Source organism: Rutilus rutilus (assembly GCF_951802725.1).
Source record: "Rutilus rutilus genome assembly, chromosome: 10".
Taxonomy (NCBI): Eukaryota; Metazoa; Chordata; class Actinopteri; order Cypriniformes; family Leuciscidae; genus Rutilus; species Rutilus rutilus.
In genome coordinates, this window is record NC_140215.1 from 42,512,369 (window position 1) to 42,525,792 (window position 13,424).

Below are 13,424 nucleotides of genomic sequence, written 5' to 3' on the forward strand. Positions count from 1 at the left end.
ATTGATGCCCCACGAGGTGAGATCTTGCATGGTGCCCCAGACCGAGGGAGATTGACCGTCATCTTGAACTTCTTCCATTTTCTAATAATTGCGCCAACAGTTGTTGCCTCCTCACCAAGCTGCTTGCCTGTTGTCCTGTAGCCCATCCCAGCCTTGTGCAGATCTACAATTTTATCCCTGATGTCCTTACACAGCTCTCTGGTCTTGGCCATTGTGGAGAGGTTGGAGTCTGTTTGATTGAGTGTGTGGACAGGTGTCTTTTATACAGGTAACGAGTTCAAACAGGTGCAGTTAATACAGGTAATGAGTGGAGAACAGGAGGGCTTCTTAAAGAAAAACTAACAGGTTTGTGAGAGCCGGAATTATTACTGATTGGTAGGTTATCAAATACTTATGTCATGCAATAAAATGCAAATTAATTATTTAAAAATCATACAATGTGATTTTCTGGATATTTGTTTTAGATTCTGTCTCTCACAGTTGAAGAGTACCTATGATAAAAATTACAGACCTCTACATGCTTTATAAGTGGGAAAACCTGCAAAATCGGCAGTGTATCAAATACTTGTTCTCCCCACTGTATGTGGTCCTGATTTGTGTAGTTGTGCACTCTTCTAAGCCATTGTTAGTTTAAATAGTGCGAAAAAATCACAAAAAGTGCACTTCAGATGCCCAGATGATGCATTTAATTAACTGAAGTGCGGAATGTTGGACACTTCCGATGATGAATGGATAGATGGTTGAGTGTATAGTATGTCATCTGTCATTACCTCTTACTGTAACATATAAGCGTATGCATAAAACTGTGCATCTCTAGATGTGTGACATCTTCCATTTATGTCTAAAATATTAGAAAAAGTGGTGTCCGCTCAATTGTGTTCTTTCTTGCAAGAAAATGATATCTATGAGAAGTTTCAGTCTGGTTTCAGGCCGCACCATAGCACTGAAACTGCGCTCGTTAAAATCACAAATGATTTACTTTTAGCTTCTGACCAAGGCTGTATCTCAATACTAGTTTTACTTGATCTTAGTGCTGCGTTCGATACTATAGATCACACAATACTCTTAGATCGACTACAAAATTATACTGGTGTTCAAGGACAAGCATTAAGCTGGTTTAGATCATACTTATCTGACCGCTACCATTTTGTCTATTTAAATGGAGAAAAATCGATCATAACTCCAGTAAACTATGGAGTGCCGCAGGGATCTGTGTTAGGCCCTCTATTATTCTCAGTATATATGATGCCACTTGGAAATATTATAAGGAAACATGGAATTAGTTTCCATTGTTATGCTGATGACACTCAAATATATATTTCATCACGGCCAGATGAAAACGATAAATTATCCAAATTGACAGAGTGTGTTAAAGATATAAAAGATTGGATGACGCGTAATTTTCTTTTATTAAATCCAGACAAAACAGAGGTACTACTTATCGGTTCAAAAAACCGCCCACAAAACCTCTCGCAATACAACTTTAATATAGTAGGATGTCCTGTTACTTTATCCTCTACAGTAAAAGACCTGGGTGTTATACTCGATTGCAACCTGTCTTTCAAAAATCATATTTCATATGTTACAAAAACCGCCTTTTTCCACCTTAGAAACATTGCTAAGCTACGTAATATGCTATCAGTTTCTGATGCAGAAAAGTTAGTTCATGCATTCATGACCTCGAGACTAGATTACTGTAATGCTTTATTAGCCGGTTGTCCTGCATCCTCAATTAACAAGCTACAGTTAGTCCAAAATGCCGCCGCTAGAGTTCTTACTAGATCAAGAAAATATGATCATATAACACCGATTTTATCATCACTGCATTGGTTACCTATAAAGTTCCGTATTAATTACAAGGTATTGCTACTGACTTATAAAGCCCTAAACGGCTTAGCTCCAGTCTATTTAACGGATCTTCTATCGCCCTATAATCCATCGCGCTCTTTAAGATCACTAAATTCAAGGCTTTTGGTCATACCTAGGATATCCAGAACCACCAAAGGAGGGAGAGCATTTTCACATTTAGCTCCAAAACTCTGGAATAGCCTTCCTGATACTGTTCGTTGCTCAGACTCGCTCTCCCAGTTTAAAACTAGATTAAAGTCGCATCTCTTCAGCCAGGCATTCATATAATATTTTTAATCTTACAGTCCAAATTACAATCCGGCCTCTAGTTAATAAACGCCAGAGGAGAACTGGCCCCCGACTGAGCCTGGGTTCTCCCAAGGTTTTTTTTTCTCCATTGGGTCACCTGATGGAGTTTTAGGACACTATTAGGTCACTTGATGGAGTTTTTCGGTTCCTTGCCACTGTTGCCTTTGGCTTGCTCAGTTGGGGATATTCTGGATATCTAATTTGATTTTATCAATAAATTCCACTAGAAACAAACCTTGTTGTATTATTTTAATTTAATACTGTGAAGCTGCTTTGATACAATCTGTATTGTGAAAAGCGCTATACAAATATACTTGACTTGACTTGACTTGACATCACAACAGAGATCAGAAACACAATGTGCTCTTCATGACAGACAGCAGAGTCCATGAGTGTAAGTGAACTAACGTCTTCATCTTCTGCAGCTGATCTACCAGCACTGGATGAACACACTGATGGGTTACTGTGAGCCGTCCACTCGTGACGCCGGCTACTGTCAGCGGCTCAAAGACTACATCAGCACTAACCTGCAGTGGCTCAATCAGCAGATGGACACGCACGCTGACTCGCCGTACTGGCATCAGGTGTGTGAAGAAGAGCCTTTCTCAAACGCCGCTTTTTACAGGGGGTGGTGTGTGTGTGTGTGTGTGTCGTCACCGTCGGCCGGAGCCACTGCGGTTACACACACTGAGCGGCAGAAACACTGAGTGGAAGAAAACACAAAACACTTCTAAAACAGTAAAGAGCTTTGAGATTGACTGTATAAATAGATTTGACAAGAAATCTGAGACTGAAAGCTGCAGAACAGAGAAACTCCAGGCAGAGAAAGCTGGATTTGCAGTTTTCATTGTGTGTCAATATGCTGAATTTAGAGGTAAAATCATACACTATATATTGTATTGACAACTCATCAATTAAATATTTACCATCGTAGATTCTGCATAATTGGATGTTTTTAAATAAACACTGACAAAAAACTATACAAGCTTTAATAATAATAATAATAATAATAACTTTAATTTATATAGCGCCTTTCAAAAAACCCAAGGGCGCTTAACAAACAACAAGAGAAAGGGGAGGAGGATAAGAGGAAAGAGGTGTGAAGCCAGGGGAGCTAAATCCCATAGGCCTCAGTGAAGAGGTGTGCTTTAAGCTGGTTTTTAAAGGTTGTTAGAGAGGAGGCAGAGCGGATGGCATGGGGAAGCTTGTTCCAGAGTGACGGAGCACCAACACAGAAGGCTCTATCACCAAATGTCCAGAGCCTGGACTTAGGGACAGCGAGCAGGTCCTTGTCAGAGGACAGCAGGGACCGTGGCTGAGTGTAGGGATGGAGTAGATCAGTAATGTACTGGGGTGCAAGTCCATGAAGAGATTTGTACGTCAGGAGGATTTTATATTTGATCCGGGACTTAACTGGCAGCCAGTGAAGCTTCATCAGGATGGGAGTAATGTGAAATCCAAGTTTTGTGTGGGTGAGCATCCTAGCCGCGGAGTTCTGTATATACTGGAGTCTGTCAGTAGCCTTGCTGGGCAGAGCGAATAAAAAAAACGGTTACAATAGTCAAGTTGGGAGGTAATGAAGGAGTGGATGAGGGTCTCAGCTACAGAGTTGAAGAGGCACTGTCGGAGTCTGGAGATGTTCTTAAGATGGTAGAAGGCAATTTTGGTAGTGTTTTTGATGTGTTGTTGGAAGGAGAGAGTGGAGTCCATGATGACACCCAGGTTGCGTACTTGAGGAGATGCAGAGATTGAGCAGCCATCCACATCCAGTATGATGTCATCAACATTTTTAAGAAGTGACAGCGGGGCATATATATATATATATATCATTAATATAAGTGATCACATGGATTTAGATCTATATTATATTTATATAAAGCATTCACAGACAAATTTGCTTTATTTATTTCCCCGGCGTCGAAATTAGGCACAAATAAATGTCAGGAAACATGATTCCTGCTGCATGTCAGTATCCATGATCACTGGATCTGTGGTAAGTTGTTAGGAACACTTTATCAAGTCCAACCTTTAGTTTAAACTGATAATTGTTTGTTTTACTCGTTTTTTAACAGTTTCCCCTATTAAATCCAGTCACTCAGCAGCTCTTCTGCCACTCAGTCCAGATGAGGGAGTGTGTTCCCGCGGGAAAGTGACGTCACTGTCTTCCTACTTATATTCATTTGCATACTGAAGAGTGATTGGTGGTTCTTGCATCTGTGTCACATGACAATGGTAAAGCATCTCTCATGCACAAGCAAAGCCTGCAGGTTCATGGCCTGTTCTCTCTCAGGTCCTCTTCTGGTTCATGGCCTGTTCTTTATCAGGTCCGCTTCTTCTAGTTCATGGCCTGTTCTCTCTCAGGTCCTCTTCTGGTTCATGGCCTGTTCTCTCTCAGGTCCGCTTCTTCTGGTTTATGGCCTGTTCTCTCTCAGGTCCTCTTCTGGTTCATGGCCTGTTCTCTCTCAGGTCCTCTCTTCTTCTGGTCATCTTCTTCTTCTTCTTCTCTCAGGTCCGCCTGTCTCTGCTGCAGCTGCAGGGATTGGAGGACGGCTACAACGGGAAGGTGGAGTTCCCCTCCGGAAGCCTGTCCATCAACCCCTTCGGCTTCCTGTGAGTATAGCCATGCTTTTTTTCCCTTTAGTCCATGTGCAAAATGTCATGTTGTAGTATTATTATTATTATCATTAGGGGTTCAAGCGCATAGTGCTGAAACCCTAGCCTGACTACGTGAGACTTCTTACTTCCGCTCAATTTAATTTCGCTTCTGTAGTCAGTCTGATACAGCGTAATAGCTTTCCGTTTGCCTCCGGCCTGAAAACAGCCGGGCCAATCAACGAACAGAGGGCGGGCTGAGAGCCGTGACGTAGACGCTGATTGTACCGTGGATGCGTTGATTTTTACTTCACATAATCTGCAAAAGTCGCGCACAGCCATGTTCACTCCGGTATTTCGCTCGATGGTTTTGGTTTCGCATCATACATGTGTTTACAGTGGAAGTTAGATGCGGCTGAGCATGCGCATAACACACGCCATAACCAAACGTTATGTGATTGGCTTACGGGTAACCAATGATTTTAAACTTCAGACAAGCGCCCCCCGCGAGAGAGAAAACTCTACTCTATTATGCCATTCCAGACTCTGTCTACGAAGCAAAGCGAAGTAGCAGAGTTTGGTATTACCAGGCTACTTAAACCCTATTGTAATTGTAAAATTTTCCAAGGATCAGCATTCTCCCCTAAAACTGATCGGGCAGACCGAACCGTAAGTCGTAGAGACTTGAAACTTTGGGGGCTGGTAGTGCTCACACCGCCTACGTCGTCACCAAGGCCCGCCCCGATCGGCCTGACGGGGGCGCTACAGCGCTCAAAAGTACAAAAGATTACAGAAAGATTCTCTGGAGTCTGACTGTCAATAATTATCATAAAAAATTTGAAATTTTGATTCACGGCCGCTAAGTGGCACCAAAATATTTGAAGTGGGAGGAGCCACTTTTACTAAAATGGCTATAACTCAAAAAGGAAATGAGATATTTTCACCAAACTTGGCACACATATGTAAGAGCTCCATCTGACGTCATAGTAAAAATAAACGCGGCGATTGGCCACTCGGTGGCGCTATAAAATTGAAAAGACATGAAAAGGGTCCGTTGGCCCTATGCTACCGTTAGTCCAGTTGACTTGGAAATTGGCATGCCGTTTCTTTGTGCGAGCTGCCATGAATGTCTATACCGTACATTGACGGATCTCAATAAACATGTCTGCCATCGGCCAATAAATTATCGTGAACTGTTAAAAAACTTTAAATCCATATATTTCCTATGGTAAATTTACTATATTGGCTGTGAATGTTCATCTCCATCTATGATGTAAGTGGTTACATGCTTGCTAATAATAATAATATCTTTTTTACGCATGTGCTTAAAGGCCTTACACCGCTTGAACCCCGATAATTGCTGCTTGCAGCTATATTCATTATTATTATTATTATTATTATTATTATTTTCATTGCATGTGCGCTCAGCCTGTTCCAGATGGGAGGAGACCTGGAGGACCTGGAGTCTGCGCTCAACAGATCGAGCCGGACTCGGGCCGTGGGCTCTGGCTCCTGCTCCGCTCTCATCAAAGTGCTTCCGGGCCGCCAGGACCTGCTGGTGTCACATGACACGTGGAACACCTACCAGTCCATGCTGCGGATCCTGAAGAGATACAGTCTCGCGTACCACACATCTCCCACAGGCGAGAAATGTTCACAGACATTTACACTCCTGTTTCTATCCAATATTATATAATATGTAACGCATGCATCACTGTTCCTGCAGGAAAGGTGACTATTCCCGGGAAAACTCAGGTGTTTTCCTCCTATCCTGGCAGTATTTTCTCAGGCGATGACTTTTATTTGCTCAGCAGTGGCTTGGTGAGACTCTTTAAAACTATTATCTTTTGGGTGGAGCAGTGTTTATTTCTCATTACACGGCTCTGTGGAATGCTTGATTCTGATTGGTCAATCACACATCCAGCCGTATGATATTCCCAGATAACAACAGACCCGGCTCATCCTGCTCACTGAAGTCATCAGCGCTTTACACTCGCTAGGAACGGTTTTTTTTTTCTTGGAAGTTTAGCTTTTGGTGAGCTAATAAAATATTAAAACTCAATCGAATCAATATTTTGTGTACTGCTATTTCATTATGCCATCCAGTAGCGTGGACTCGCTCTCTCTTGTTTCATACAAATGCAGCGGCGGCCATTTTGTGACTATTCTGACTAGAGGTCGACCGATTAATCTGCCGATTTTTTTGCATTTTTTAACATAATCGGCATCGGCCAATATCCAAGTATATCAAGCCGATTATTAGGCAGGCGCATCCGTGGGCAGCCTAGTGTTGTTGTTGTGGAACACGTGCTCGACGCACGCTGCGCCTAGAGTCATTTTCCAGCAGATTGAGCAGACCTTATCCAGTGCTTAAGGAAGGAGCTAAGTTCCTTGGAGAAAACTGTAAGGATTAAATTCTAAAATAAGAAATAAGTAATAAAAAAGACCAACACACTATAGGCTAGTGAAGGACTGGCTTTGCTTTGCTAGCGTCGTCGCTAGGGTTTTGTAGCTACAGACAGACCCGGTGCTAATACAGCACTGGTGCCTTAACGACCGTCATCTACCGGACCGAATATCAACACGGATTTCTGTGCTTCATTTCGGTGCTTCTGTTATGCCTGTTCTTCTCTTTGATGCTCTGAAAACGGACGTTAGAATAACAGAAACATCGCTTTACTGGACGTGACGCTAGTCAGCAGCAAACTTTAGCATACCGTTAGCTAGTAGCTGGATTAAACACGGTTAAAATGCTGGCCAAACAGTGTAAAGTGTGACTGTATTTCACTGTAGACTAGGGGTAGAACGGTACATGTAGGCTATTCGTATTGAATCTGTAGCCCCGCCTTAGCTCTGAAGCAGGCTGCGATGTAAAGATTGCAATGCTGGAATATGTTGTGTGTGTGTGTGTGTGTGTGTGTGTGAGAGAGAGAGAGAGAGAGAGGCGCGATCGAAAAGTCGCAAAGTGTTTTTACTTGTGTTTGTGTGTGTGTGTGTGTGTGTGTGTGTGTGTGTGTGTGTGTGTGTGTGTGTGTGTGTGTGTGTGTGTGTGTGTGAGGCGCGGGCGCGATCAAACAGTGGAAACATAAAAATGTACTCCGTAATTTTGTTTATACAAGACATCATTCAAACTGCAAAGTGTTTAAGTTACTGTTAATTAAAATTTTAAGGAAAACAAATATATTAATCTGAAATGTAGCAAATTAATTTTCAATTCATTCAGGTACAATTACCAAAGATATCTCAATGTCTTTTTATTTATTTAATTAATAAACTAATTATATAAAACTATTGTCAGTGCACTACAAATAAACTGGGTCTATGCCTTTACTTTATTAATAAAACTTAAGTAATTTATTTTCCTTTGGTGGAACAGCCTGAGACACGCTCAAGCCTTCTGCATTTCTGTTTTGCTTTTCCCTCCATTGTACCGAAACCGTGATGTCTGAACCGAGGTATGAACCGAACTGTGACTTCTGTGTACCGTTCCACCCCTACTGTAGACTTTTAATTTAAGTGTACAAGTGCAGATTGGTCAAGTGTTCAATAAATGTTTTTTGTTGAGAAATTTTGTCTATCTTAAGTAATTATTTGTGTTACATTTTATCTTTTAAATAGAGGTTAAAAACAAGCACATATCGGTTTAATATCGGCCAAAATAAATCGTCAGCCTTTATCGGCCATCGGCCGACCCGGATTTCAAAAGATCGGCATCGGCCTGAAAAAAACCATATCGGTCGACCTCTAATTCTGACTATTAATCTGAAATCAATATCTCTGATCTCCATAATTATTTATGTATTGAAATGCTGTGTAATAAGTGTTATGACTGTATACCGAATCTATTAAATGTCCGTCTAGTTTGATCTCGCCGCTGAAACTGCTCTCTCCGCGAAGCTTTGCGTTTATAGAGCTGATAACATATTTCATCTCAGATCAATATTTTGTCTAATTATGTACTGATGTGGCAAGTATCCTCTCTGAATAAACCCCTTCAGGTGTGTGTGTGTGTGTGTGTGTGTGTTTGTGTCTGTGTCTGTGTCTGTGTCTGTGAGATCTCAGAATAAACCCCTTCAGGAGTGTGTGTGTGTGTGTGTGTGTGATCTCAGAATAAACCCCTTCAGGAGTGTGTGTGTGTGTGTGTGATCTCAGAATAAACCCCTTCGTGTGTGTGTGTGTGTGTGTGTGTGTGTGTGAAGAAAGCCGCGAGTGAAAATTAATATTGCAGTCTAATTTGCACTTAAGCCTTATTTGCTCTCAGCAGTTTCGATTCGGCACATTGTCACGTTATTTGACTTAATTGCCCGAGCGAAACAGCATCTGTAGGAACAGTTATAAATAGAGGAACTTAAGGTCATTCGTCAGGACCAGCGTTCAGCATAAGAGGCACGCCAACGAACGCGCATGCAAGTGTTTTTCTGGACTACTCAGTTTTCCTGTCATTTAAGTGTTGTGTTTTAGTCAAGGTAAGGCCATTTTCGATTCTCTGCTTATTTTCAATTTTTAAACTTCACATAATTCTGTATTTGAGTAGACGCGCTGACTACATTAAACAAAAGCCGCGAGTGAAAATTAATATTGCAGTCTAATTTGCACTTAAGCCTTATTTGCTCTCAGCAGTTTCGATTCGGCACATTGTCACGTTATTTGACTTAATTGCCCGAGCGAAACAGCTGTACTCACTCAAGCGGTGAAGCATTATCTGTATAACTATGTAATTTGCGCGCTGTCGCGGAAGCGTCAGCGGAAGCGTTCAGCTCTCGTGCTCAGCCTCCTCGTGTGAAGACCGACTCGGGTAAAGACCAGCGACTCTACCTGCGCGACTCCACCGAGCAAGGACACTAGAAAGGCACTTACGTATCTCCTTTTCCCCTCTCCTTCCCTCTCTTATCTTATCTTATTGTTGACATTAATCAACATGTGCTTTCAACACATTACTGTGATCTCTCGCCAACGCCCCTTCATCGCGCGCAAAAGACAACGCAATACTGCCAATCTGCGTCAAATTCTCTCATCCTCACACACTCCACTCTCTCTTTCCGTGGGTCTATGGAATTGTCAGTCAGCAGTCAATAAAGCTGACTTCATTCCAGCCTTCGCATCTCATTCTACTCTTAGTATCTTGGGCTTGACTGAGACCTGGATTCGTCCAGAAAACTCAGCAACCCCTGCTGCTCTCTCTAGCAATTTCTCCTTCTCTCACTCCCCTCGCCAGTCTGGGAGAGGTGGGGGAACAGGGCTCCTCGTTTCTAACAATTTCAAATACTCCGCACTCTCTTCTCTATGCAACAACAACTCATTTGAATATCATGCTATTACACTTACAACTCCCATTAAGATCCATATTGTAGTCATTTATCGTCCCCCTGGTCAGCTGGGAAACTTTGTAGATGAGCTGGATGTGCTGCTGTCCACTTTCCCTGAGGACGGCACCCCACTTCTAGTCTTTGGTGACTTCAACATCCATCTCGAAAAGCCGCATGCAACAGACTTCACCTCTCTCCTAGCCTCTTTCGATCTCAAACGACTCATCACCACAGGTACTCACAAATCAGGCAACCAACTGGACCTGGTTTACACACGCAATTGCATCACAGACAACATCCTGGGGAGACCTCTCCATGTTTCAGATCATTTCCTCATTACTTTCAGTCTACATCTCTCTACCCCTTCACCACCAACACCCCCACCAGTCACTTTCAGGCGAAACCTGCGCTCACTTTCTCCCTCCCATCTTTCCTCTGCCGTGTCATCTTCTCTTCCCCCACCCTCACAATTCTCATCTCTGGATGTGAACACAGCAACGGACACCTTATGCTCCACTCTAACCTCTTCTCTAGACATTATCTGCCCTCTCTCCTCCAGGCCAGCACGTGCTACTCCCCCTAACCCCTGGTTATCTGAGGTTCTTCGGGAACACCGGACTGAACTTAGGGCAGCGGAGAGGAAATGGCACAAATCAAAAGACTCATCTGACCTGAGTATGTATCAATCTCTCCTCTCTTCCTTTTCTGCGGATGTTCATGCTGCAAAATCTTCTTATTTCCACAACAAGATCAACAGCTCCCCCAACACACGATTACTCTTCAAGACATTCAACTCTCTCCTCTGCCCACCTCCACCACCACCCTCCTCCTCCTTAACTGCTGACGATTTTGCGAACTTCTTCACCAACAAAACAACATCTATCAGCAGTCAGTTTTCAGCTCCACACACACAGGAACCCAGACTGACCGCTTCCACAGCCAATATCCCACTGTTCTCCTTCTCCTCGCTAACCGAGGAAGAAGTATCTACACTTCTCCTCTCCAGTCATCCTACCACCTGCCCTCTAGACCCCATCCCCTCACACCTTCTACAAGCCATCTCTCCGACACTTCTACCATCACTCACACACATAATCAACTCATCCCTCCATACTGGCACCTTCCCTACAGCATTCAAGCAGGCTCGGGTCACTCCACTGCTTAAAAAACCAACACTAAACACATCATCTGTAGAGAATTACAGACCTATCTCCCTCCTACCATTCATTGCGAAGACACTTGAAAGAGCTGTTTTCAACCAAATAACATCCTTTTTGTCTCTAAACAACCAGCTGGATGTCAACCAATCTGGCTTCAAGAAAGGGCATTCAACAGAAACTGCATTACTGTCAGTCACAGAAGCCCTACGGATCGCTAAAGCTGCTTCCAAGTCCTCAGTCCTCATTCTCCTGGATCTGTCTGCTGCCTTCGACACTGTGAATCATCAGATCCTTATGTCCAGCCTCTCATCACTGGGCATCACAGGAACTTCACTCCACTGGTTTGAGTCCTATCTCACAGGTAGGTCCTTCAAGGTCGCATGGAGAGGTGAGGTATCCAGAGCACATCAACTGACCACAGGGGTTCCCCAGGGTTCAGTTCTTGGTCCCCTCCTCTTCTCCATCTACACTACATCACTGGGACACATCATACAGGCACACGGCTTCTCCTACCACTGCTATGCTGATGACACACAGCTCTTCCTCTCGTTTCAACCAGATGATCCCACAGTAGCTGCACGGGTCTCAAGCTGTCTGGCGGACATCTCCACATGGATGAAGGAACATCACCTGCAGCTCAACCTGGCAAAGACTGAGCTTCTCATCCTCCCTGCCAATCCGTCTATACAACACGACTTCACCATCCAGCTAGAGTCATCATCAATCACCCCATCAAGGTCGGTCAGAAATCTCGGAGTAACGCTTGATGACCAGCTGTCCTTCACAGATCACATTTCAAAGACAGCTCGATCATGCAGGTTTGCACTGCACAACATCAGGAAGATCAGGCCTTTCCTAACTGAGCATGCAACACAACTTCTGGTCCAGGCCCTGGTCATTTCTAGGCTTGACTACTGTAATGCTCTTTTGGCCGGACTTCCAGCATGTGCAACAAAACCTCTACAGATGATCCAAAATGCTGCAGCTCGTCTTGTCTTCAACGAGCCCAAGAGGGCCCACGTCACTCCTCTGTTCATCTCTCTGCACTGGCTACCTCTCGCTGCTCGCATCAAGTTCAAGGCATTGACGCTTGCCTACAGATCTATCACAGGCTCAGCTCCCTACTACTTTCACTCACTCCTACGAGTCTACATCCCTACCAGACGCCTACGATCGATCAACGAGCGACGTCTCGTGGTTCCATCACAGAGAGCCACAAAATCACTTTCCAGAACATTCTCATTCACAGCTCCATGCTGGTGGAACGCTCTCCCCGGCCTCATCCGGAATGCAGAATCACTGGCAACATTCAAAAAACAGCTGAAAACCCATCTCTTCCGTGAGCACTTAACCTCATAAAAAAAAAAAAATCCTTTGAAACATCACTTATCAGACTTATGCTACTCTGAATAATGCCTGAACTTTGTATTCTGAGCACTTCTTGCGTTGTTGTTGTTTTTGCCTCTTCATGATGACTCGCTTTATTTAGTCCTAATTTGTAAGTCGCTTTGGATAAAAGCGTCTGCTAAATGACTAAATGTAAATGTAAATGTAAATGTAAGAAGACCTGTTCCCGATCACTCTGTCGGGTTTATTCTGAGATAACGACTGGCCGGATCTACATTATCTCTTACTGAATGTTAGTTTGTTTTCCCTCAGGTAACTCTGGAAACCACGATTGGCAACAGTAACCCTGACCTGTGGAGGTTTGTGCGTCCCCGCGGCGCTGTCATGGAGTGGCTGAGGAACGTCGTGGCCAACCGGCTGGCGGACAGCGGCCCGGCGTGGGCCGACATCTTCAGCAGACACAACAGCGGAACGTGAGACTCTCTCAATGCATCTCATTAAATCAACACACTTGAGTGAAGGTGGTGATCAAACTACATTGTGATGGCCAGGTACAACAACCAGTGGATGGTGGTCGACTACAAGCTGTTTGTCCCGGGAAAGGGATACACACAACTAGGGCTCTTCACAGTCCTGGAGCAGATCCCGTAAGCATCCGTGTTCTCCTAAAGTCACAGCACTGAGGAGATTGCTTCACACTGACACTTTATAACCATTATGGAATTAAGACAGAACGCTACACTGGCAGTCAAACGTTTGGGATAATTAAGATCATTTCATATTTCTGAAAGAGTCTCTTCTGCTCACCTAGGCTGCCTTTATTTGATCAAAAATACAGTAAAAATAGTGAAATATTATTGTT

General features: G+C 43.6%; 1 protein-coding gene across 2 annotated transcripts in view; it reads left to right on the forward strand.

Annotated features, from left to right (window-relative positions):
* The window catches only part of plbd2 (phospholipase B domain containing 2), a 50,903-nt gene that overhangs the window by 23,277 nt on the left and 14,202 nt on the right, over positions 1 to 13,424 (forward strand). For both annotated transcript variants that reach the window (XM_084422205.1, XM_084422204.1), the window contains exons 3-8: positions 2,583 to 2,741; positions 4,667 to 4,767; positions 6,178 to 6,392; positions 6,476 to 6,570; positions 12,875 to 13,035; positions 13,114 to 13,209. In XM_084422205.1, the coding sequence (XP_084278331.1) occupies positions 2,583 to 2,741; positions 4,667 to 4,767; positions 6,178 to 6,392; positions 6,476 to 6,570; positions 12,875 to 13,035; positions 13,114 to 13,209 (827 nt within the window). The remainder of the gene's footprint in view (positions 1 to 2,582; positions 2,742 to 4,666; positions 4,768 to 6,177; positions 6,393 to 6,475; positions 6,571 to 12,874; positions 13,036 to 13,113; positions 13,210 to 13,424) is intronic.